The 26,242-nt window shown below is 46.4% G+C and overlaps 1 protein-coding gene and 1 long non-coding RNA gene across 2 annotated transcripts; one reads left to right on the plus strand and one right to left on the minus strand.

Annotated features, from left to right (window-relative positions):
* Positions 1-692: 692 nt before the first annotated feature.
* Positions 693-18,556, minus strand: FAM180A (family with sequence similarity 180 member A). The gene is made up of 3 exons (XM_081212087.1): positions 18,256-18,556; positions 3,734-3,834; positions 693-2,425 (listed from the first exon to the last, which is right to left on the minus strand). Exons 1-3 carry the CDS (start codon positions 18,329-18,331, stop codon positions 2,069-2,071), a joined length of 534 nt encoding a protein of 177 aa, XP_081068213.1. The 5' UTR covers positions 18,332-18,556; the 3' UTR covers positions 693-2,068.
* LOC308596382 lies at positions 6,944-10,545 on the plus strand. The gene is made up of 3 exons (XR_014012505.1): positions 6,944-8,149; positions 8,516-10,069; positions 10,428-10,545. It is a non-coding gene; the product is annotated as an uncharacterized lncRNA (long non-coding RNA).
* Positions 18,557-26,242: the final 7,686 nt, after the last annotated feature.

Raw genomic sequence — 26,242 nt, forward strand, 5'->3', positions numbered from 1 at the left:
GGGCTATCATGCTAGGTGATTTTATCTTGTTATAACAAAATAGAAAAGACACTGTTTTTTCTCCCCACTCCCCACTTCCTAGAAGTACCCCCTTGAAGAAAAAAGAGAGGGCATTATGATTTCTGATGGTTTGTTAGGAAAAGGGATTATTTTCTTAGACCCCAGTAGCCTAACTCTACTGCTTATGCCCTGTTCTTGCAGCCAGAATATGGAGGAGAAAGGCAGACCGCATGTTTACTTCAACATTCCTCCTTTAAATCACTGACAGTGAAGTGCACTGGGAAAATAATTCACTGATTAAAAGATAATCAAAATGTCCATCAAAATGAAAGATCCCCCATCTCCCCTCTCCTATATATTCCCTCTCCTCTCAAGTGCTAGACATTTTACCATTCAACTTGATTTCATTTTTCAGGAAAGGAAAGGAAAGGAAAGGAAAGGAAAGGAAAGGAAAGGAAAGGAAAGGAAAGGAAAGGAAAGGAAAGGAAAGGAAGGTCATGCACAGAATTTTTGGGGCACGGGGGAACCGAGGCAACAGAACTACTTCCCTGGGGATTCCCTAATTCACCTGTTAATAGCCTGATCTAACTCAGGAGCATGATATTGTGACCTGTATCACACCAATTTGCCTCATTACCTGAGGTGCACACAGAGCCAATGCACAACCCTATTATTCCCTGCTGAAAAGCTAATGAATTCATCAATGAGAATTTTATTGAAAGGGTATTTTCTCCACCGTGGATCCCAAACATTCACCAGTTTTCAAGTTGGGGAAAAAAAATTAAGGCTGCAATTGTATGCACACTTACGAGGGACAAAGACCTATAAAATACAACAGGATGATCCTGAATAGGCATGCTTAAAAATGCCCTGCAATGCTGTTTGCACAAACAACTCTGAGGCCTTTTGACCCTGGATATATGTGTATCAAAGCACACACTTTTTATGCACGTTCACATGAACCTAGAGGGAGTAACAAGAGGGAACATCAAAGAACCAATGATTCATTCACTTAGAGTAAAATGAAGGTACCCTAAAAGTTAGGATCAGATTAACTGATCTTGATGTATAAGTCTATGGAAATTAATTTTCCCTATACAGATTTTGCATGGTTTATACTGATTCCACTTGCCAGTGAGTGGGAGAGAAAATGTGTGCCGTGGTGTTTTGGGCTTTGTGGCTACCATAGTATCTGAAAACAAAGGGGCATGTTGGGTGCCAGAGAAATGTCCTTGGTTCTTTATATAAATTAATGTCAGCTGGGATGGACAGATTGGTGCGTCTGTCCATTTTGGTTTCTCCCACTTTCTCACTGACCCAATTTTAAGGGCAGTTTGGTGGATCGTTTCAGAAAATGTGAACCAGGTAGGCTTGCATTAAAATAAGAAACAAACTGAAGCAGGCCTAGCCTGGGATGGGACTCCAGGATGTTAGCACTCTAAAGAGAAGGAATATGTGAATAAGGTTGGGGAGGGAACAAGGAAACAGAGCAATATTCCCTTCTCTCCTGTGCCCTCCCCATTTGGTCACTGATTGTCAGACAAAGAAAATGAAGTGTGTCTGGGGGTTGAGGTCAGCTTGCAAGGAGAGTTTTTGGAGACAGCAGGCTGGCAGGACTGAGATGGTGTTTTGAGTCCTCAGACTGGCTCCACACAAAAAAAGGTAAGGTGTCTCATTTTTCCTTCTGGGAGAACTCAGTTAATTTCCAATCTAATCTGAGCAGAGCTTTGGGGAAATCACTTATGTCCACGAAAGACTGGGGAAAACTCTGCATTCATGGGGCTTCATACAAAATTCGGATTATTTAAAGGAGAAAAGAATAAGAAAGGATTCTTAACTCATTGGTTCCATTTCAGAAGCAGGCACAGGCAATTTGTAACTCCCAAAATCCAGGGAGAAATTCAGACAAGGAGAAATTTCAGAAGCACGTAAAAGATTTTTCAACAGGTGCCCTCTAGGAGGAGCTAGAGAATAAAGAATCTTTCCACGCCTGCAGTCCTAAACTTTTTATATATACAAAAACAAAGCAAAGAGGCAGATGTGCTTCCTATTAAAGTAAATTTCTGGACTACAAAGTCCGCTGAGATGAGGACGTCTGGCTGGTTGAGAATGTCAAGTCGTGCTTCAGGGCCTTGTAGAGACCCACAAAGGATTCCGCCCATGTGTCTTTCTGGTGACCTTGGGACTGAGCTGCCCTATAGGCTGTGTAGACCATGGTCAACACGGTCCTCTCGAAATCTTCTTTCTTTAGCACCCCAGGGTGGCCCAGCAGCCTGGCATTCAGTCGGCGAATGTCTGTGATGCTTTTAGGGATGACGTCATTGCAGAGAGTGTCAAATGCAGTCACCTTCCTCATCGAAGCCAGCTCCTCATCTTTGACAGAGATCTTCAGGTCGTCGTTGATCTGCAGCTCACTTAGAAGAAGCTGGGGCAGAAACACACAGAGGAGGAATGAGGAAAAATTGTCCAAAAAGATGGCAGGGCAACCATATTTTGGAGTGGTACCTTCCAAACAAAACTCGGCTCATTTGCTCTTAGGGAGAACCCAGCCAGCCTCCCACAGGAACAATGCATAACATTTAGGTTAAATTTAGATTGTTTTTATTGGAACATAAAGCAGACAAAGGGGCTGATTAGTTTAAAAATAAAATGGCAGGAGGCAGGTCAGCAGCCCTTACAGCTGTAGCCCATCACTCAGCTGTGTCTGAGACCACGTTCTTCTGAAGCCAGCATCTAACCACCATCTAACTTGGTCTACGATTTCTGTTAAAATATTGCTCTGGGGCAGGGCCACGGAACCCGTGGCTTTCCACAGGTTGTTGGACTTCAATTCCCATCAGCCCCTGCCAGAACAGCCAATAGCCAGGGGTGCATACCCATCAACATCTTGGAATCCCACTGTATTTGATTGCTTGTATTTGATTATATGTTGTTCTTATATTCAACTAATAAAATATTCAAAACAACAACAACATATTGGAATCCCCAAACTGGGACGTGTGTCTTCGCACCCATGCTCCTTTATGAGTCACGGCACCCAAAATGGTTGCCATGCTCTCGCATGAGAAAACAGGATGTCCTGTTTTTTCCGGGACATTTGCAGGCTGTGCGGGACGATGGTTCCCTATTCCTGCTTTATGGTGACAACTTTAAGCATGCTTATTGGATTCAGCAATGAAGCTACAGATTGACAGTGACAACTCTACACTTCTATGATTCTGTGATTCTATATTTGATGTGGGAGAGAGCCTTTCCATATGCCTCATTCCCTAATCACAGTAAACTTGATTCTTCAGGGTTTTTTTCCTAATGCCCATAACTTTATTTCAGTGGCATGGATGGCTGCTCTTAAACATGAGAGCAAAAGCCTGCAAATAAATGTCATGACATCTCTCCTCCAGTAGCATAGAGCATGGTAGGGCAGAGGCACTCACCTGCCCTCTGAGCAGGTGAGTCACTGAGGAGGAGGATGGGTGAGACAGCAGGAAGGCAGCATGGTGCAAACACACTGGCGGGAGCACCAGGTTGGCTTTGCCAGTGCATTTGTGCTGTGCCGCCTGCCCTGCCACCTCACCCCTCCCCTTCATAAACAGCAGTGAGTCAACAAGTGCTTCTGTCCCACCAGGCTATCGAGGCTCTGCACCAAGCTCCTTATCCTCTGTGCTGCCTTGACGATATTGTTATATCTGGTATATTTCTACACAGAAAGATGGTTCTCTGGTGTATACTAAACCTCGAACAGAAGGTCCACATCATCCTGAGACTTCTGAAGCACTGGGTTGAGGAGAGCTGCCGAAGACCTCTTCACTCGCTGAGCGGATGGGAAGAGCATCGCTGGGGAGGAAGGGAGAGATAAGAAAGAAGCTGTTGCGCTCACTGTGCAGCTGCCCCTGCTACCCACCCCAGCCTGGCAGGGCCGCTGTTTTTCAGAGCTGCTGCTCATCAGGCAGAAATGACGCCTTTCATTTAAACCATACCTTTTGAACTTCTGCCCGGCACTGATAATTATAATAAATCTGGTATCTGAGCTCTGACAAGCCTTGGCTTAAACTGAAATAATGGCTCCCTTTTTAGCCATTTTGTTCCTTCCATCTAACACCATATTCCAAGACTTTCCTTCTTGTTCTAATGGGGAAGATTATTCAGTCTGAGGCTCAAATTCCCCTCTGAGCACAAGGCATTATGGGAGTTCAAGGACACATTCCTGCCAGGCAAAAACACTTGGGGTGTGTAACAAGAGGCATAGAGGGGTGTGCTTGAGGAGAGGGGGTGTGGCAGGTGGAGAATTCTGAGGGCCAGATGGAGAAGGCAGGGGGCTGTATTCAATCCATCCAGGCCTGAGGTTCCTCTGTGGGAATTTTCCAATGTTATCCTGATGACAGTGAGGAGTCTGAGGATAAAGCGTGTTCTCCTTCATGGAGAGCATGTGTTGTGGTGGAGTCTACTGAGCCACCCCTTTGTTGCCAGGCAGGTTCTCCAAGATGGCATGGGGGCAGTGATTGGTTTGCTGGGTTGCTGGGGAAAAAGTTATGTTGCAATTTTGGTGGGAGGGGTAAAATGTTTAAATACTCTGCACGCAGCTTGGGACTTTCTCTTTGCTGTGTGCAACGGATCACCTGCCCACCCGCCCTAGAGTAAGGGCTTGTTGCGTTGACCTTGCTATGCCTGTCATGGGGTCGTCTGCCTTTGAGCAGGGGCCTGGTAGGAATTTTTCCATCTGGCAAATTGGCCGGCCGGGTGGTTTTTGCCTACTACGTAGCAAATTGTCACAACTTGTAAGGTTGCAGTTAGGCATTGGTTATAAATTGGTGGAGGAGGGGTTAGGATAGGATGGGCCTGCCCCTCCATGGTTGCTGCGGAAAGGGAATTCCGTTAAAGGAATCCTGGGGCTTGCCAACTTTTCGTCCAATCCCTGGAATGGGACTAGGGCCGGCAAGCCTTCGGGGAGCTTGTGGGTGAGAATTGAGGGTCTGTGACTCAGCTGCAATTCTTCCCCGACTTGTTTTCCCACACTGGCTTTCGGTGGTGCCCGGAAGTCAGTTCTGTCCCCAGGCAGGGGGACAGATAGTCTTAACCAATGCCTAAACAACCACTCACAGTTTGTAATTGAATAAAGTTGTGGCCAAAATCATGCCAAAAATCTTAAACAAAAATTACGTGTCCGTTGTGAGTTATTTGGGGGGGTGGATTGGGGACCTCGACACGCAAACAGCAGCAAAACCCCACACCCACTGATGAAGGTTCTGATTCTGAATCTGAAACTGACTCAGATGGTTCAGAGGATTTCAAGAGTGCTAAGGCCTCTCTGCGACCCTCTGAAGGCTCTGATCGAGAACTGGAGGGACCACTGTTCACTATAGGCCACTTTTCTCCTAAGAAAGAAGAGGAGAGCCTTGAAGACTTACGTCTAATTTGCAGGTCTGAAAGAGCCACAAAAGGTAGACCTCCAAAGAGATTTGCTGATGAATTTGCTAAAGCAGCTAAAGCTGTAACTGCTGTTAATAGCTTCAAGAAGGTATTTGAACCTTCAAACTTCCAAGAGATCCAGGCTTTGGACTCGAAGGATGCTGAGCCATGGTTAACTGCTAATGGGAGCACAGTAAGAACATATGAACATAATGTTCTGCTGGATCAGGCCAATGGCCCATCTAGTCTAGCATCTTGTGGCCAACCACATGCAGGACCCGAGCGAAAGAGCACTCCATCTTCCACCCAGCGGTTTCAAACAGCTGGCATTCAGAAGCATGACTGCCTTTAAAGGTGGAGGCAGAGCGTGGCCATCAGAACTACTGGTTAACAACAACCTTATCCTCCATGAATTTCCCCAATCCTCTTTTAGAGCCATCCAAATTGATGGCCATCTCGATCTCCTGTGGGAGATAAAGATTTTGCTCATTGTTTCAACCCTTTGGACCCACACTATGGGGGTGAGATCTTTAAATCAGAAGTCCTTTTTTATTATTCTTTATATAACTGGTTGGCCACTGAAAAAACAGGATGCTGGAGTAGAAAGAATTCAGGTTGATCGATGTCCATCAGTCCCCCACACCGTGTCATCCTCACAATGGCCCTGTGAGGAAGGGGGTTGCAATCCAGACCTCCATTTCTCCTCCTCCTCCTCCTCCATTCCTTTTAGGTTCTGCTCTCCTTTGCATTCCCTTCCCTCCTGCCTGAGCTGCAGCACCTTTCGCACAATGTTCTGCCTTGAAATCTTGAAGTGTTAATTGCTTAGTAATTAAAATTTCAATCACCCAGCAGTTACAATGTTTATTTGCTAAACAACCGCTGGCAGGGATCCAGGCTACAATGATCAAATTAATTTTAAAGCACCGTTCTTTGGGGAACATAACTCATGGAAAGGTCTATTCCTGAGGGATAGATGAATTAATCCATTGCAAAACGACTAAGGGCTCACACAGATTTCCTTTCATGCCACCGTTTCCAGACCCTCTAAGTCAGTGTTTCCCAACCTTTTTTGGGCAAAGGCACACTTGTTTGATGAAAAAAATCTCGAGGCACACCACCATTACAGCCCCGTGACGTCAGCGCGCAGCGTCACGCCGGGAGGGACGCACGAAAGTGTAAGTTTCAATTTTTTTCCCTCCCCCTTGCCGGGGAACCTCCAAGCTTTGGGGGTGGGGGGGGGAGGAGGCAGCAAAGCGAAGCAGGAAGGAAAGCGTGGCTTGGCTGGGTGAGCTTTGGCAGGGAATGAGAGCCGCGAGGCGGGCGCTGCGGACGGAGGCGCTGCCCGCCGAGCTTGCAGGCAGCCAGGCAGGCAGACGGCGAGAGCCCCGCGCTGGGCGGCCTCTCCTCGCCGCCGCCGCCCCGCCTCTCGCCGCCCGACTCGCCCGCCTCCCTCCAGGCAACATCTCGCGGCACACCAGGCAACGTCTCGCGGCACACTAGTGTGCCGCGGAACAGTGGTTGGGAAACACTGCTCTAAGTGTCTCTATTTTCCAGGGACAGCCCCTGATTTACAGAAGCCATCCCAGTTTCTGATTTGATCCTGGAATTGTTGGGTGTTCCCTGGCTCTCTAATTATTTATGGCTTTTATTTTATGGCTGCCGAAAGGCGATCTTGAAAACCTCATGCCCTTCCATCCCAGGCCACTGGGCACGCTAAGACTTCTATCTCCTCCCATTTATGCACGTGGTTTCTTGTTTCGTTAGCTTGCTCTTCCATTGGCTTTACTCAGTAAATGCATAATCACCAATTGCCAGTGATTCATTTTGCAAATCGTGCAAAAACAAAAACGGTCTTGAGATGGAGAAAGGTGTACCGACAATATTTGGTGCAGTGTTTACAAAACCACGCAGAAACTTTTCTGCTGACTCGGCTTCCCCCTACACCAACGCAGAGCTGTGACACTTGTTCCGTATCAGAGAATAGGATGGCAGGATTAATGTGATTTGCCATCTCCATCTTCTTCCCCTGGAGGAGTTTATGTAAAACAATTATTTCATCTCACCATGCACTAATTTATTTTAATGATGCCTCCGACTCACATCATGTACAGTAATTGTGACTGCTTGGGAGACAGGAGATCCCTGATCCAGCATAGGACTGGATTTCAAAATACACCGAATTGGGAAACTCTCAGCACAATTAATGCTCTGCTTTGCTTTGGACCACATCAATGAGTCCAAAGGGGGGGTCTTGCTCTCTGGGCAGCCCAGGACCTCCACACATGATACCCAAGATTGCGTCCCAGAGAGGTCACTTCAGTGCTGGTCACTTTAGTGCTGCTATTGCAGCAAAAACAATGTGGGAGGCAGCAGTTACTATGACTTGCAATGGCTTTCTGGGATCTCCAGCATATAGTCTTTCCCATCACCAGCTGCTAATCCCTATGTTAATTGGGGAGGGCAGGGACTGAACCTGGCTGTGCCCTTCTGCTGTGCCCTGACCCCATTGCTTCTTGGTGGTTTTCTTACTGTTCTAATATTTTAACCAGATGTGTGACCCTCCAGGTGTTGTTGAAGAACCTCCCTCAGTCATGCTATCTGGAATTGATGGGGTTCAGAGTTCAAGAGCATCCAGATAGCCATAGGTTCCACATCCATACTATAAGGAATGTCTGCCTGTAGGCAGATCGAACAAGCCCGCTAAAGTAGGGATGGGGAACCAGTGGTTACCCTTACACTAAAGGTAAAGGTAAAGGTACCCCTGCCCGAACGGGCCAGTCTTGACAGACTCTGGGGTTTGTGTGCCCATCTCACATCTATAGGCCGGGGGCCAGCGCTGTCCGGAGACACTTCCGGGTCACGTGGCCAGCGTGACAAAGCTGCATCTGGCGAGCCAGCGCAGCACACGGAACGCCGTTTACCTTCCCGCTGGTAAGCGGTACCTATTTATCTACTTGCACCCGGGGGTGCTTTCGAACTGCTAGGTTGGCAGGCGCTGGGACCGAGCAGCGGGAGCGCACCCCGCCGCGGGGATTTGAACCGCCGACCTTTTGATCGGCAAGCCCTAGGCGCTGAGGCTTTTACCCACAGCGCCACCCTTACACTGGAGGACTCCAACTCCCATCAATCCCATACAACATGGCCAATGACCCGGGCTGATAGGATTTAGAGTCTAGCAACATCAGGTGTAGCTTGCACAATAACCTAGAACTGCTCTGCTGGTTCTGGTTTCTTCCTTTTTACTATGGAAGGAGGTGGTCAGTGGGTGAAGGCATGGTGGGTGCTTTCAATTCGGAAACAAGCCAGCACTTCATCCTGCTGCAGCCACTGCCAGCCCGCTGCTGTGCTGTGCACCGTGTGAATCCTCAAATGGCCCTGGGAAATTGCTTAATTCAAAGTGCATTGGCTTTGCTGCCTGCCAGGCACACAGCGAAAGAAGACAAGCAGTGGGAAACCAGCATGAAAGAGGATAACTGGCCACTCTTCCTGATGGGCATCACATGGAGATGCTGGTTGCATCAGACAGTACTTTCAGGTGGGGACTGTTGACATGGCCTCCACTATTTGTGTTGGCACGGTGACAGAATCTGACCATTACAAATTCCAATGCGAACTGCTTTTAACTGCATCTCCTGAAGGAGAATATAAGCATTCACTGGTTTTTCCACATCTCTAAATGTTGCAGTATGGCATCCCAAAATACATCCATTTCCCCCCCTTTTTTCAGTATTTAAGGAATTTTTATTAAAGCAAGAATCTTATAATCCAAATTATGGTTCTTTGCTCAGCTATCAATTCCTACTGTTAAAGGACAGTTGATTTTCACTCCCATGGGGAAGATAAATCTACCTTCCACTCTCGGCACTAGGTCGTCAGCACCCTGACCGTGATCTCACTGGTATTATGTCATAGATTATAGGCATTTTGCTGGGGTGCCTCTAGACTGTCACTATTTTGCAGGAAGGATTCATCCACACACCAAAACTTTAGTTTTCCACACTCAAAATAGATCAAATTGCTCTCTTGCTCTAGCACAACAAATCCACTTTCAAAAAGAATCAGGCTTCTTTGCAGTTTGGAGCACGACAGGAGCATGCACTGAAAAGTGTGGAACGACTGAATGACCAGCAGGCATAAACACCTTGCAAGCAAAGCAAAATGAATGAAGGACAAATACTCATTGCCATATAACCACTCAGCAAACAAATCAGAACAAATGCTCAATAAATACTGTATATAATCTCATCTCTGCTTAAGCTTTGCGCAAGAAAATCAGAATGAATGCTTGATAAACAGGGTGTCTGGAGCGGGAAGCTAGTTATATATTTTAAAAAGGCAATCGTTTTGCTTAGAAGTTTGCTTCTAAGAAATAGAATGCAAGAACTGGTCCTGACTAGCAAAAATGTGTTTATATGTCTGCTGATGCTGCCAGGGCAGGATTTGGGGACACAAGCCCAGGAACCCAGTCAGCAGAATGGGCAAGAGGGTCCGCTGAATGCAACAGGGCTGGTGTGCCACATTTTGAAGGAAGTGATGTAATGCAGCAGTGGCCAGGGACAATGGGAGCTGTAGTCCAGCAAGATCTGGAGGGCCATAGGTTCCCCATCCCTAATCTAAAGAGAGGCCATTAAGCCCAGTCTCAAATTACCTAAATACACCTACAGTGGTGCCCTGCAAGACGAATGCCTCCCAAGACGGAAAACCCGCTAGATGAAAGGGTTTTCCGTTTTTGAGCTGCTTCGCAAGACGATTTGCCCTATGGGCTTGCTTTGCAAGACGAAAACGTCTTGCGAACGTTCCGATTTCCCCCCCCGCTTCCCCCCTTTTTCTAAGCCGCTAATAGCCTTTTAGCCGCTAATCCGCTAAGCCTTTAATAGCCGCTAAGCCTTTAATAGCCGCTAAACCGCTAATAGCGCTAATCCGCTAATCCGCTAATAGGGTTGCTTCGCAAGACGAAAAAACCGCTAGACGAAGAGACTCGCGGAACAGATTATTTTCGTCTTGCAAGGCCCCACTGTAAGTTGCTATTAGATGACGTGATCATGCAATATCCTTTCAAAGGACGGAGAATGGACAGGGAGGAAGAGAATTATCCCACATACCATATTTTTCGCTCTATAAGTCGCACCAGACCACAAGACGCACCTAGTTTTTGGAGGAGGAAAACAAGAAAAAAATATCTGAATCTCAGAAGCCAGAACAGCAAGAGGGATCGCTGTGCAGTGAAAGCAGCAATCCCTCTTGCTGTTCTGGCTTCTGCGATAGCTGCACAGCCTGCATTCGCTCCATAAGACGCACACACATTTCCCCTTACTTTTTAGGAGGGAAAATGTGAGTCTTATAGAGCAAAAAGTACGGTACTTCCCAAATTCAATCACAGCTGCAATTTGTAGAATGCTTTGAAATCTGAAGATGCAGATTTAAAGATGAGGCCCCAACTCCACTTACCTGGGCATAAACCCGACTGAATTATGTAGGATAGTGCTGCAAATCCTTTGAAACAGCACAGATGTATGCAAAATTGTTTCACTGTAAGGAATTCATTCCAAGCAGGAGGAAACACTTGACGTCATGGGGCAGTTTGGCTCAGCAGATGAGCCCCACCGTCATGGAATTAAGGGTGGAGGGCCCCCATTTTCCAGGAAGTCTAGAAAGGAAAACCCGACTCCACCAAATGATCTCTTCAGAGAACATGACATAAAGCGAGACTCCAGACAGAGAACAAGCGATCTCTCCAAATGCTGCTCTCATTACAGTGTTCTCTGCTCTTTTCCTCTTAAAGAAGGTGAGGCCCTGGCAATGAGCCTAATGGCTAAGAGCCCTCATGCTCTCGTGCGTCTGGCAAAAATTGCCCTTAGGTGGGTTCGAGAAAGGGAGTGGTCAGCAGGCTAGGCTATTGCAGGTGGAATCACTCCCTCTTCTCCCTCTAGAAGGAGGAGGAGCAGATTTTATGCTGCAAAAGGAGTCTACTGTCTCCTGCTTATATGAATTCAGCTCTTTCATAATCTTAGAAAGCAGTACTCTTATTAAAAAATGAATCAGAATAATAGCTGGTCTGTGGAACTTCACTGAGTGCCAATTCTAGCTAGGCATGATTTGTTTTTATTCTTGGGGCAGAGCCGTGGAAAAGATAATCATAACCTCAGGCAAGCCAAAAGTGTGACCCTGTAGACAAGAAGCTTCTGTAAGTGTCTGTGAATATTTGCATTTATGTGGAATTAGAGGTATTGGGTTTGATCCAGACTGATCTGGGGTTAGATCCAGACTAAAAGTGCAGGCCTAACTCTGTCCACTCAGAGATATTTCCTACTGAATTCAGTGGGATGGGTGATCTTATTCCCAGGTGCTTTTAAAGCAGAGATTGGATGGCCATCTGTCATGGATGCTTTAGTTGAGATTTTTGCATTGCAGGGGGTTGGGCTAGATGACCCTCAAGGTCCTCAACAACTCGAAACATTTATGATTCTATGATTCAGGTAGGGATGAGTAAATCTGACAATCATCTTGCCCCATAAAGATGGGCAAATCTGACAATTTAGGTTGCTCCCTGTCTCTTCTTTTTCCAGTCTTAAATTCAATCCTCCACATTTCCACATCAGTTTGCAATTTAAAAAAAAAAGCCTTTGTGAAAATACATCTGCATTTTAGTGCAAACCTAGTCCAAATATACACTGCTTTGACTGCATTTTAGCCTAATGTAACCTTTTTGCAAAGCTTCAGGATACTTGAACCAGCCGAATGGTTGGTTGGGATAGAGATGGCCTGAGACAAAACAGCTTCTTCTTGAGATTTTATTCCTTTTCCTAGGGGCACTGAGAAGGAGGCTAAAACCTTGACATTTGGCAACCCTAGCCAGGATTGGCAGACAAGTCGTTCCAAAAATATCTACCACATCTCTGTGGTTATTTCATGCTGCACTTATTCACAATGAACCCTAAATGTTAATAATTAGCTGGATTTGCCGTGTGCAGGCAACCCATTTTTTCAGATGTCACTGACCGCATAGTCCTCATTCCATGGAGAATGCTGCATATGGCTCATTAGAGACATCTGTCCTTAATATATCCTGCCCTAATTCAACTGACAATGGATAATTATTGTTCGTTTACAGCTTCTTGGGGAGGGTAGGGAGAAATACATTTTTTTAAGCGTTCAGATTAGTGCCGCACCAAATTTTGGCCACTAAAAATATGGGGGATAATAATATCCCACCCACCCCTTCCCCACACTGCACTGTAACCAAGCCATGATGTCTCATTGATTCAGCAACAAGCTTGGAATAAAGAAGGGCACTGCACTTTGAGAAGGAAATAGAGCAGGGGCTGATGGGAGAGGTAATCCAATAACATATGGGAGTCACAAGCTCCCCATCTTTGATGTAGAAAAAGTGGTCCAAAGGAGGTCAACAAAGATGGAAATTGGAAAATAGGTCTTGTGAAGAAAAGAGGTAAAGGAGCTCAGTATGTTTAACTTGGAGAAGTGGAGCAGGGTGAGGCGGAACTGTTAGAATTCCTGCTCCATTACTGCAGTCATGGGATTGTTGTCTTTCACATGACCGTATATGTTTTGACTCCACAAAGTGGGAAGTGACAGAGACAGGATGTTTGTGTTACTGTGTTCTGTGAAGTGGGACTATTGTCCTTTGTTCTTTCTCTTTGCTGCTAGAGACAGGGAGCCATATTGCAGTGCTCCATGTGTGTTTATATGTAAATAAAGTAGATTAGCCAAAATGCTGAGTTGCTGAGGTCTGTCATGCAATGCTCTGAAGACTCTGCAGATCCTTAAGTGTGCTGGTGTCGGTTGGCATCGGTCGCTAAGATGTTCGGGCTGAAGAAAGCTTTTGAAGCTCCCGAACAAAAGACCAGGAGGGAGAGAACATGCCAGTTGGGCATGTGTCTCTGCCAGGGTCCTACTCGAGTGTAGGCATACTTTGGATACCTGAAGCATAGAATCATAGAGTTGGAAGGGATCCCTAAGGATCTAGTCCCAACTCTCCAAAGGATTCTACCTAGAATGAGGGCAAAGACATGTTTGTTGCCCCAAGGAACAGCGCATAATCTAAGGAGCTTAAATTCCAGGATGAAAGATTTCAGCTGAACAGTAAGATAACAGCAAAAAGCAGTATGGACAATGGAATCAATTACTCACTGGTAGGAATGGGGGGTGTGAAATTTGATCCAGTTTGCATTGAAAGGGGAACCTGCCAAATTTCTCAGAAACAATGTGTGAACACAGCTATGCCAGATCTGCATTCTCTGAGACACAGGTATCCTTCAAAGTTCACAGGGGAAAGTGCATACAAAAATGTTTATATTAGGAGAAATTTGCATGGAAAAGGTGAAGGATTTTCATAAGGACTAAATCCGCCCCCCACCCCACAAAGTGATATGGAAGTGCGGAGAACTGAATTTTGAGATTGGAAAAATGAAAAACCGAGGGGGAAATGAAGCTGACAGAGTCGCCCATCTCTAGCTAGCGAGCGAGTGAGTGTATGGACTCTCTGTCATTGGAGGTCTTCAAGTGGAATGGCACTGGGCAGTAGTTGTGGGCCTCTAGATGTTATTGGACTCCAACTTTCACAAGTCCCAACCAGCACAACCAATGGACAAGAATGATGGAAGTTGCCATCTTGTGACACCTAAAGGGTGTCATCTCTCTATCTCTGGGTTTCCCGCAACAAGCAGGGAGTTGGGCTAGTTGACCTACGATACCCCATAAAACTGTACAATTCTATGGACAAATTTGTTTCAAAATATCCAAATCAGGCAAAGGCTTTCTCTCTTTTAATTTTTTAAAAAATTACAAATTAAACTTGTCCTGTAAGCCAAAGTTCTCTTGAAAACCTGTGGATTTTGGGGCAGTCCCAACAATCTTGGCTAAGAAGTGTTTTTCTTCTCCATTACAGACAGTGCAATCAAAGCAAACACAGACCAAGTGCCAAATAACAGCGGAGAGATCAAACAGGTTAGGACATTATTACAGACTTCTTCTTTTTTTCATTTTAGCCACATGGACCTCAAAGTAACCCATGAACTTGACTTTCCCTATTACCTAGCAGTGCTTAAAGGACTCCTGGTAAAATGCCATCTGGAATCTGCTAATTTACAAGCATAGATGCCTTAAGGAAACTAGGGTCTCTATGGCCTTGAAGCGTGATCAGTTGCCCTGTAAGCCACATTTTACATTAAAAAGTGGGAAGGGCAAGCAATCTGGGTCCTGGCCACCCCTTAACAATGCCCCCACTATTAATCACCAGCAAAACGAACCAGATATTGCCATATTCCAGCTCTAAATATTTCCAGGGAGCTTTTTCGAACGCAGTGGAACATTTTGATCCCAGCAGAAACGAAAAGGGAAACTCCCGTTAGTTAAATATCCAGTTCTCTAAGGGGGATCTGAGGACACAGAAGCACATCCAGCTGAAACTCATCTGCTTCCCAGTCTACATCTCCGGATGTGCCTTTTCATGCAGACGGGGTCAGGCATTCCTATTTGGGGCCATTGGTTCTTGCACATGAGTAGAGATGGATCCGGCCCCCTGTATATGAGCAAGATGATTATTGCAAGTGGTTGTTTGCCTGCCTCCATAAACAGTACAACACACAAATAAGTTACCATGCTTTTTTCCCTCTAAATGATGCTCACAAATCCTCAATAACCCTAAGAAATGAACGTGTACGGTACCCCAGCACTGGGAGTGATATGGAGTGACAATTGAAGGGGTCCTGCTAATATACCTTAGAGACAAGCAGTGTCAAAAGGGCGGCTTTTAGCCCCTGCCACTGAACGAGAGGCCCAGTGTGCTTGCCAGATGGCGGCACAGTGGTTAGAGTGTTGAACTAGGACTTGGGAGACCAGGGTTCAAATTACCACACAGCCAAGAAGCTTGCTGGGTGACCCTGGGCCTGTCACTCTCAGGCTAACCTACCTCACAGGGTTGTTGTGAGGATAAAATGGGGAGGAAGAAAATTAAGCATCCCCCCTTGAGATTTTTGGAGAAAAGGTGAGATATATATGTATTAAAAATAAAAATAAAGAATATACTTTAGCACCATGCAGGAGGGCAACTGCCAAGTGCACCACAACTCTTGTGAAGGCCACTTATGCCATCACTGCTATGTACTCAGGAAGGGAAGTGGAATCTCAGTTCCAGGGGCCAAATGGGGCCCTTGGGGGTCTCCCAAGCTCACACACATCACTGCCCCGACTCTGCATCCTCCTTGACATTGTGGGGAGCGGTTGGCCTGACCAGCCCGTGATCTTGGACTCTGATCCTGCTTTTGGCTTAACTGGATGGCATACTCTCCAACATCTCACTGATCAAAACCAGGATGCTCATTTTTCTTTTACCTCCCCCCCCCAAGTTCTCGCGGGAGCCAGCTGACTTGCACCAGAGCGCTGGACCAAAAAAATGGGACATTCCGGGATCCAATCAGAAGCCAGGATGGGTTCTGTAATTCTGAGATGTCCGGCTCAAGTTGAGATGGTTGAGGGGTACGGGATGGTGTGATGGGTGGGTGGGTGTAGAAACCAGCCTATGGTACAAAGGGGGAACTGACCTTTGTTGCCCTGCCCACTTTTGCATCTGGCCCCACCCACCACCAGCATGGTTCCCTGGAAAAATGCCCAGAAAGGAATGCAGCCCTTAGGCTGAAAATGGTTTCCCATCCCTGCACTCAAGTGTAAGAGCCCCAACTGCTGGATCTCCTTCCTCCATTCAGAATTCCTTGGCACAAAAACTGGCTGTCTACCAGTGAGTCACCAGAAGAGCCATTGATGGAGCCAAAGCTAACCAGGCTAGCCCCCAGCAGGCTCTCCAAATTGGTTCATGGCCACCCAACTGGCGCGGAGAACACTGACTCATGTGTGTTAAGCACCGTGGCTCCTGCATATCACTTATTCACCTTCTACACATGTGTCTGGCCTGACTGATTTCTGGATAACCTAGAAAGGAATGTAGATCTCTGGGTTGCTACAGATTAATTTTTTTACAGGTATGTGATGGTAACAACCCAGGCTGAACCTGGATTAAGTAAAAAGTTCTCATTCCAACATCTCCACTTTTAATAGTAAAAAAGTATTATCCATTTTTAAACTCCCATTGGCTTTTAAAATTCCCAGAAGGACTCCAGAAGCTTTCTATGCTATAGTTGATCATTTTAAGGTGTGACGTATCAGTGCCATGAGAAATTGTTATGCGGCAGATGAATGGACGCACAGAGGCAGGGCTGGGGAGGTTGCACACCATAACCAAGAGTCATTTTGGCTACCTGGAACAAATGCCTTTGGCACTATGCTATCACCTTCAGAAGTAAGTCAACTTTTCTTATCGGAACTGATAGCAACAAGCAACACAGCAGGATAAGCTTTGAGAAGCATTGAATGATTCTGTTGGTTCGCAGGCATACAATGCATTCTGTACCACCACTTTGCATGTAAGCATTCTGGTTCTGGGGCAGATTCATGTCCCACCTGATCCCAATTATACAGGACTGCAGCAGCATCCTAATAATATGTCAATCAATCTTCCCCCCAACTAGTCCATGCCGTATGTTGTACTAATAATGGTCATTGGTGACTGAGGCTGGTGGGAGTTCTAGTCCATAGTATCTGGAGGGCACCAGGTTCAGAAAAATGGAAGACCATGTCAGGAGAGTTGTATGGCTCAATCCCAATTTAGCCTTGCCTTTTTTTCTGCGCTCACACCTAGGTGGTTACATCTCCACTGTGAAAAAGTGAAAAATTATTATCCATTTTTAAACTCCCTTTTTAAATTCCCAGAAGAACTCCAGAAGCCTTCTGGAGTCCTCCTTTGGGACAGCCCAAGTATATCAGCAAGTGAATGTATTAGATGGAGTACAAGGATTGCCACAGCAGCACAGTGTTTGCAACCAGAACCCACAACAGGAGCCAATCTGAAGTATTGCTCTGGTGTCATCAAATGGGGCAATGCTATAGTTGACCATTTTAAGGTGCAATGTATCAGGGCCATTGCCTGCCTTTCTGCGCTCACACCTAGGTGGTGACATAGGATGAAGCTATAGGGAAGTTGTTTCTAAGCTGCTGCGGTAATATATGAATAGAGGTGGATGAATAATATACACTCCTCTTTTAAGAAATGCTGCTACTTAGCTTTCCTAAGATGAGATGAGGCCCAGAGCTGGGTTTAAAGGCACATGGTACAGAGACCCCTTGCTGAAGCTAAGCGGTTCTGGCTCTGGTTTTGCAAGCTTCTTTGAGATCAATAAAAGAATGGTGATATACATATAATAAATAATGGTGGCAGCCGGGTGCGTGTGAAGTTAAGTTGAAATAAAAGAGGCACGCCAACATTTCTTTAAAAGAGGAATCAACCGTTCTTCCTTAATTTCCCTTTACATTGCGAGAAAAAGCAGAGGTCAAGATAGGATTCCACCGCAATGTGTTTAAAATCAGCCAGGCTCAAATGTACAGCTGCATGTGGTTGAGTGTAGCAAAAATAATAATTCAGTTCAGGTCTTCGGCTTGCAGGGTTTCTGTTTGTGTGAACAGAGTCCATGTAAAAACATATGAGACCAATTAGTAGTGTTTGTTTACAGGACTTAATTCCAGATAGGGACCCTGTGGTTTCAAAGTCCACCTTTTACAGCTGGAAGAGAATCTATGTTAAAGTTAATTTTTTGGAAGAAAGAAAACAGGGGGCTGTTTTATGAAATCGATGGGAATAGATGAACATAAGCAAACAAGCAAATACGCAGACCACTCTCAAGAGCTGGTAGAGGGAGATGGGGAGAGGGAGCCCTCAATTGATCTCTCCTGTGCAACACCTCTGTTTCTCTGCTGTAAGCAATTTATATTTATAACTCTTACCTCGGTTCCACCTGGGAGGCACAGTGGCATGAGCATTGTAATATAACAATAGCAGCAGCAGCGTCTTCAAGTGCATCCTTGATTGTCCAAAAATAGTGCCCTAGCTGTGCCTATAGGTTAGGCCTTTCTTCCCAACCTTCTCCTTGTATCTGTAACAGCCAGCAAATTCTTATCCTCTTCCCTCCTGGTAGCAGGAAAAACTTGCTGAGCGCAATTTTTTTCCTGACAAACTAGCGGCACCTCGCCTTAAACCAAGTCTCTTTGGGATCAGGGAATTCATTTGCACAGACGGGCTCTGTTTTATATCCACATCTGGAATGACTCATGACGCATGTGAGTTTGCTGGCAGCTGTGGGGTATATAAATATCATTACATTTTTGCATTTCAGTTCCATTCAGTAGTCAGGCCAGTTGGAATTTCCCTGTGTCAACAGACACAAGTAGCTGTATTAAGGAGCACTATTAAATCTTTAGGGTTGCAGTCTGCTATACGCATGTCCTCGTGATCAAAGCCTGTGCTCTTGGAGTGACACATTGGATGCATAAATGAGGGAGTGGGTCGTGCTCATTGAGAGAATGTTCTGTTTTTCTCGGTGCCAATTTATTTTACAGAGAACATTGGAAAAGACTTCAGCCAATCAGGTCACTACTGGGTGGAAGGTGTGTAGAAGTCAATCCTTGACTTGGATTGATGCTCTTGTAAAACAATATTTAATAACAAACCGGACACATTTATGGAAGATGTAGTGAGCTTTTAGTGAGACCACATTCATATTCTCACAGCATGCAGTTTGAAGAATGAGCATGATCCAGCCAAAGTTATGTGCTTTTAAGGTTTGCTGTTTTTGATGGCACATCTTTAAGCAAGGCTTAATTCTCTCCCATTGAATTCATAGCACCCTCCAGATTTTTGGGTGTGTGTGTTGAACTACAATTTCCATTGTAGTTCTGTCCATTGGCCATGCTGACTAGGGTAATGGGAACTGTATTCCAACAACTTTTGGTGGGCACTTCATTGGTAACCCAGGGCTAGATTGCTCCAAATGTTAAGTGCCATTATGAAAATGGATTTAGACACCCCCTGCAGATTTTTGGCGAATTCTATAGGAAATAATAAGCCTCCATTCTCTAGTTCACTCTTCCTCAGCCTCTGATGCTGCAGCATCTCTGAGAACCCAGTCTGCCATCTTGATGTCGTTCACAGCACCATGAGTCAGGGGCCTAGTGAACTGTTGCATGACAACAGCCGTACATGTTTATTATGTGCAAAATATACACATGAAACAGAGGAAGGTTGCTTTTCTTGTGATTACCTTGTGGCATAATTTTTCTTTCCTTTTCAGTGCAGAGTACAAACAGTGTCTGGATCTTAGCCAATTTTTGTAGAGGCAGTTGTAAAGATTGTTGACATGCTGTTCAGAGTGTAGCCGGGCAGAATGTAGATTGGGATCTACCAGTAAATCTCTGGGTGATGTTTGTTAGATTGGCAAGGACTTCTGACTCCCTATTCTCGAACAACAGCAACAAACCAAAACTCCCCGCACCTTCTCCCCCAGATTACTGGGGAAAGTATACTGTTTACTGTTCTGATCACAAATTCCCTGGGTGAGTATGTATTCAGAGGCACCCTCATCCTTCCTTCTTAATAAGAACCATCAGTGGAGTAGACCCACTGAAATTAATAGCCAAGAGTAATGTTGCTTCATTAATTTTAGTGGGTTTACTCTGAGTAGCAGTTATAGAATCATAGAATCATAGAATCATAGAGTTGGAAGAGACCACAAGGGCCATCGAGTCCAACCCCCTGCCAAGCAGTTAGTCGAATGCAACCCAGCTGAGCCACAATTTTGCATTTGGTTCCGGTTGGTGGGCCTCACGGTTCTAGTAAGAGCCAAAGCAGATGCCACAAATCTGAATTGTGTCGGTGCCTACTCCTGGTCTGCCATCCTTCTACAGAGATTCAGCTGGGGAGGGTGCCCTATGCTGGCTACTGAGAAGTACTGTGCTGCTGCTGTTGTCCCAAGCAGCAGTCTAGCTACATTTCCCCCCTGTTAGAAAACAGGGGCGGCAAGGGGAAGCCACCACTGCTCACCACTATTTCATTTAGCACAGGCATAGGCAAACTCCGGCCCTCCAGATGTTTGAGACTACAATTCCCATCATCCCGAGCTAACAGGACCAGTGGTCAGGGATGGTGGGAATTGTAGTCCCAAATATCTGGAGGGCCGGAGTTTGCCTGTGCCTGATTTAGCACTTATGTACCGTTTAAGATAAAAACACCGAAACACCATACAGTATAAGAATATACCGCACCGACCCCTCTCGCTCTCCAGGCTTCAGGAACACACCCGCAGCCTAGGCAGCCCTACGGGAGCTCCGGCAGGGATGTCTAGGCTGCGGATAGCAGCCTGCCGCCCGGCGGGCGGGGCGCCCTGAAGCAGAGCGCCACCCGCGCCAGGCAGACATCCGCAGAGTGGGGAGCCTTGCTGGACTTCCCGGCAAGGCTCCCCATGCTGCGGATAGCAGCCTGCCGCCCGGCGGGCGGGGCGCCCTGAAGCAGAGCGCCCCCCTCGCCAGGCAGACATCCGCAGCATGGGGAGCCTTGCCGGAGTTCCCAGCAAGGCTCCCCACGCTGCAGATAGCAGCCTGCCGGCCCCGAGGGGGGGGGCGCCCTGATGCAGAGCGCCCCTCGCCGGGGCAGACATCGGCCAGCCCCACAAGCTCGGGGGACAGCAGGGAGGCGCAGCGCCGCCATCCCGCTGTTCCTCGACCTGGTTCTGTTTCCCCGACCTGCTTTTGGGGGGGAAATAAAGGGAAATTTTTTCCCCTTTATTTCCCCCCCAAAAAAACTAGGTGCGTCCTATGGGACGGAGCGTCCTATGGGGTGAAAAATACGGTACCACAATAATCAATATAAAATTTAATCAGTGGAACATACAGCTGAGGTCACCCCATCTTTCCCTCCAAGCAGCTCAAGGTGCAACGCATGGTTCTCCCCATTTTCATTTTCACCTCACAAGAATCCTGTGAGCTAGACGAAGTGATAGTGACTGGCCCAAGGTCACCCCATGAGCTTCACAGCTGAGCGAGGAGCTGAACCCCAGTCTCCCAGGTCCTAGTTGGGCCCTCTAACACTATGTTGTGGATACCTGGCATTCACACAGAAAATGGCTTGTACATGAAAAAAGCTCCTGCCTTCACCAAGCCTGCAGCACATGCTGCGCACGTAGCTTGATCGGTGTTGGCAGCCCCATGTAAACAGGCGAAACCATCCTTGGGCCAAGAGCTACTTTGGAAACACCCTCTGGTGAATGAGCCTTCAGTCTCTTGATGCAGCCGTTGCCTGGCTACTCCGCTTAGCATATAGTCTCGCGGCACTGTTCTATTTGGGGAATCCTCAACGAGGTGTGTACATTTTAATGAAGGAAATGCAGCTCTGGAAGCATGAAGTCATCGCGGCTAAAAATACAAGAAGGGGAACGTTTCCCTTTGCATGGAGCCAGTGTAAATATACGTGTGTGAATGCATCAATGGTCCCAGCAAGCCACGTGATGCTAGTGCAGTTCGTTCCAGATCACACCCATAAGACATACCTTTTAAGAACCATCAGGTTAAAAAATGGTCCATAGGAACTTGGTGTAGTTCTATGGCTGAAGTTAACCAAGTTTGGCTCTTCTACCTTCCTGGATGCCACTTTGAGCTCCTTGCAAATAGGATTGCTTTTAGTTATATTAAGTCAGACTATTTGCCTGTTTTGGTCCAGCATTGCCTATTTCCTGCGGTCTTAGGCAGAGGTCTTTCTCATCAATTGCTACTTGATCTCTCTCTCTCTCTGTGTCTAACTTGAGACATTGAGGGTTGGCAGGGGGTTGGACTTGATGGCCCTTGTGGTCTATTAACTCTATGATTCTATGAATCTTGGACCTTCTACTTGCAAAAATCACCTGCTCCACCACTGAGCTATGGCCTCTCCTCATCTTCTTGGAGCCCTTGGGAAACAAGCAAGGCACCCTCCTTAGTTATGAGGAAAGCAACAACGCTTGCAATAAGTTACCTGAACCAGTCGGGGGCAATAGACAGAAAGGCAGCCTATTCTTTTCTTGTAGATTCTTCCTTAAAGAACTACTTGTTGATGTGTGGCCTGTGTTCTCAGGCTTCCTTCCTTCCTACTTCTTCTCCAAGTCCATTAGTGTTAGCAAGCGTTAGTGTTAACCTCTTGACTCCATATTGGCCACCTGTAAGCTTATACACAGAATAACTTTGTTTGCCATGAGGAATAGACCTTCTTTATTCTTTCAACCAGCACTCTTACTAGATTCTCTATTTCTGCACTCCACTGTGATGATATATACCAAACTCCAGCAATCTTTACCTGTTGCTTTTCAGACGTGAGTGTGTCTTTGTTCTTTTGTCAGAACAAGTGGGTAGGTTGGTACACTGATGTAAAAGCTAAAGGTAAAGGATCATTAGGTCCAGTCGTGGCCGACTCTGGGGTTGCGGCGCCCATCTCGCTTTATTGGCTGAGGGAGCCGGCATACAGCTTCCGGGTCATGTGGCCAGCATGACTAAGCCGCTTCTGGCAAACCAGAGCAGTGCACGGAAACGCTATTTACCTTCCCACCGGAGTGGTACCTATTTATCTACTTGCACTTTGATGTGTTTTCGAACTGCTAGGTTGGCAGGAGCAGGGACCGAGCAGCGGGAGCTCACCCCGTCGCGGGGATTCAAACCGCCGACCTTCTGATCAGCAAGTCCTAGGCTCTGTGGTTTAACCCACAGTGCCACCCGCGTCCCATGACTTGGTCATAAATGAATTTCATTCCCAGTTCATGTCTCCAGGCTCATCTGCCATTTTCAATTTCAGCTGCTTCCCATTGTGTTTCCATGCCTCCAATGTGTTCTCAGTTGCATTCTTTAATCAAAGGCCTCGTGCTCTTATCCACATGCAAAATTTCTTAAATATCTTAATGGCATGAACTTGCACTCAATCCTGTGCATTCCCGGTCAAGTTGCATCATGGGCTTTGTGGTTTTAAGGCTGCATAAACAATAGTTAGCAGCGCCTTGGAAGGAAGCCTCTAATTCTTCAATTCCTCTGTGGCTCTTTAATTGCTAAGTATAGACCACTTTGGAGTGTCAGTGTAACTGGAACACATTTAATAGTACCAGCTACTTGTACATAAGAAAGTACATCCTAAATCCAGGCTGACAATCTCTTGGATGCTGGTGATAAATTTTTGAGATCCCCCCAGGAGTCCCTTCTTTAAGAGGTTTGATCCAACCTCCCAAAGACAGAACTCATCTCTGCTTAGCACATTGAACTCTTTCCCAGATGTCTGGAAATTTGGGAGCTATCCTGTGAGCTGACCAAGTTACAGAAGCAAAAAACAGTCATTTACTTGTTGGAAAGCTGGATAGGTTGTTTGGAGTACAAACAACCTTCTCCTAGTTCAAGAAGGTTCATCCCGATATGGAACAAACCCAGACCCTTTCAAATTTAGGCCTACCCCAAAATGGGGGTTCATCTGCCATTGCTGCCAGACTGCTTCTCTCAAATCCATCTGGAGGCCAAGACACCAGTAGGGAATCAGAAAGGTGTCTTTGGAAACTGGTGGGATAACTCTCCCTCCCTGGTAACTACAGTAGATTGCTGTTTCAGCGCCACTAAAGCGCTACTAACCCTGATGGTCTGCCTTTACTGCTGGAGGCAGCATCCTTCTGAATACCATTTGCTGGAAACTGCAGGAGGAGTCCTGCACATGGGCTTCCCATAGGCATCTGACTGGCCATTGTGAGAACAAGATACTAGACTAGATAGGCTACTGGCTTGATCCAGAAGGCTCTTTCTATGTTCCTAGCGGTGTTCGGTCATCAGAGAACCTGGGAAAGGTAGTACTCTAAGGCATCTCAGTCTAGACCAGCTTTCTCAGCCTTGGGTCCCTACAACTCCCATGAACCCAAGATTAAGAAAGGCTGGTCTAGACTAAGGTCTTATATTATGGACCCAGATGCTTCCTGGTTACTCTTACATCTGGGGTGCTATCCGTGAGATTGCTCAGTGCATTCCCTTCAGTTTTGTTTAGGCTCGACATGACCTCAGAGCCCTATTATTCACTGGAAGGTTCTGGCCAGTCCTTTATTCCTCTTGGGAAAAGTTGAGGAATCTTCTTACTATAGGGCACTGCCACTTATCAAGCACAGTGTTTGCTGCTTTTAAGTTACAGAAGCCCTTACAATTCCGCTCCTCTAATCATGGAGTTGACTTCAGTCCTCTTATCAGTTAAGCACATTCTCCACTTGAAATCAGTTTCCCTTTTCCATGGTGGTTCATGGGTCTGGTATGCTTCTGTCTCTAGGCATTCAAGGTCAGTTGCTTTCAGCTGAGTGTTCAGCCTCCCCCAGCTGCACCCTCTCCTTATATGCCGCTGGGGGAGAACAGAGCAATGACATGTCTCAGACAGCATCTCATACTATCTTCGCATGAGAGGAGGAGGAGGAGGAGGAAGGGAGATCTCACATGGGTTTCTCAAAGAGATTTTGCTGCTTTCTGCTGCTGCCCGGAATGTTTTGGCACACAATATTGAAACAAGGAAGCCTGCTATGTAGGCCCCTGCCGAATGGGAAACTGGAAGGGTTTGTGCCTTAGGGAGAGTGCTGGTGGGGAAGATTGGGCTTGCAGATCAAAAGCCCACTGTGCCTTATTTAGATGGTTAAGAGCTATAGCAAAGGTGTCTTGGTCAGATTGTGCCACTGTACAATTCTGGACTCACATTTTGCATCAACAACAGAACCTAGGAAGCTGCCTTATGCTGAGTTAGTCAAACTCAATACCGTACTGACTGGCAGCAAATGCCCAGGGTTTCAAGCAGGGGACATCTGAAGTTGCTGGATACTGAACCTGAGGCCTAAGACCGGACATAATCTCCAGGAGATACCTTGATACCTTGAAAAGGGTGCTTCTTCTGACTCTACCAGTGTCAAATATAAGCTGGGTGTGGTGCAAAGTATCACTGAATTCTCAGGAATGGAGGCTGCTGAAAAAAGGGGTCAGTTGCCCCTAACCATCATTAACTATGGCTTTATCTGGGTCAGATATGGTTGGTACTGTGTTAGTTACATCACTCTGATTAGAGGGTATGCTTGTCTGAATGACTTTCAGGAAAACATACAACCCAAGTGGTTGGACAATCAAGTAGACTCCAAAGGCTTCTTACAAAAGCTAAATGGTCATAAGAACATAAGAACAACCCCAGTGGATCAGGACCAATGTCTGCATAGTCTAGTCCAGCTTCTTGATCTCACAGTGGCCAGCCAGATGCCTATGGGTTAGTTGGTTGGTTGGCAGCTGTCTGTCTCAGGAGTCCCTCTGGGGGTGAAGTCAAACTGTTGGAAGGTTGCGGCACCTGCTGTGGCAGTAGAGACTGATACAGGAGAGACATGTTTAGTTGTAGCTGGGGCAGATGAAGGTGTCTGATTTTGCTGCTGCATTTCCTCTCTCTGCGCTCCCCACAATCAAATCATTTATGACAGGCTTCCTCAAACTCAGCCTTCCAGATGTTTTGAGACTACAATTCCCATTGCCCCTGACCACTGGTCCTGCTAGCTAGGGATCATGGGAGTTGTAGGCCAAAAACATCTGGAGGGCCAAGTTTGAGGAAGTCTGATTTATGATAATGACTTTGCAAAGCTGGGGAGAGAAAACACTAAGGCCCAGGGGCCAAATGCACCCCTCTGGGCTTCTCTCACCGGCCCTTTGAGCTCTCTCATAGAATCATAGAATTGTAGAGTTGGAAGTGACCCCAAAGGTCATCAAGTCCAGCTCCCTGCAATGCTGGAATTTCAGCTAAAGCATCCATGACAGATGGCCATCCAACTTGAGCTTAAAAACATCCAAGGAAGGAGAGTCCACAACCTCCCACAGGAGACCATTCTCGAAGTCTCCTTCCTAAGCTACTCATTCTCTCCAGAGGCCACAACTTTCACTGGTC

The sequence above is a fragment of the Podarcis bocagei genome, assembly GCF_964188305.1.
Source record: "Podarcis bocagei genome assembly, chromosome: 10".
NCBI classification, from domain to species: domain Eukaryota; kingdom Metazoa; phylum Chordata; class Lepidosauria; order Squamata; family Lacertidae; genus Podarcis; species Podarcis bocagei.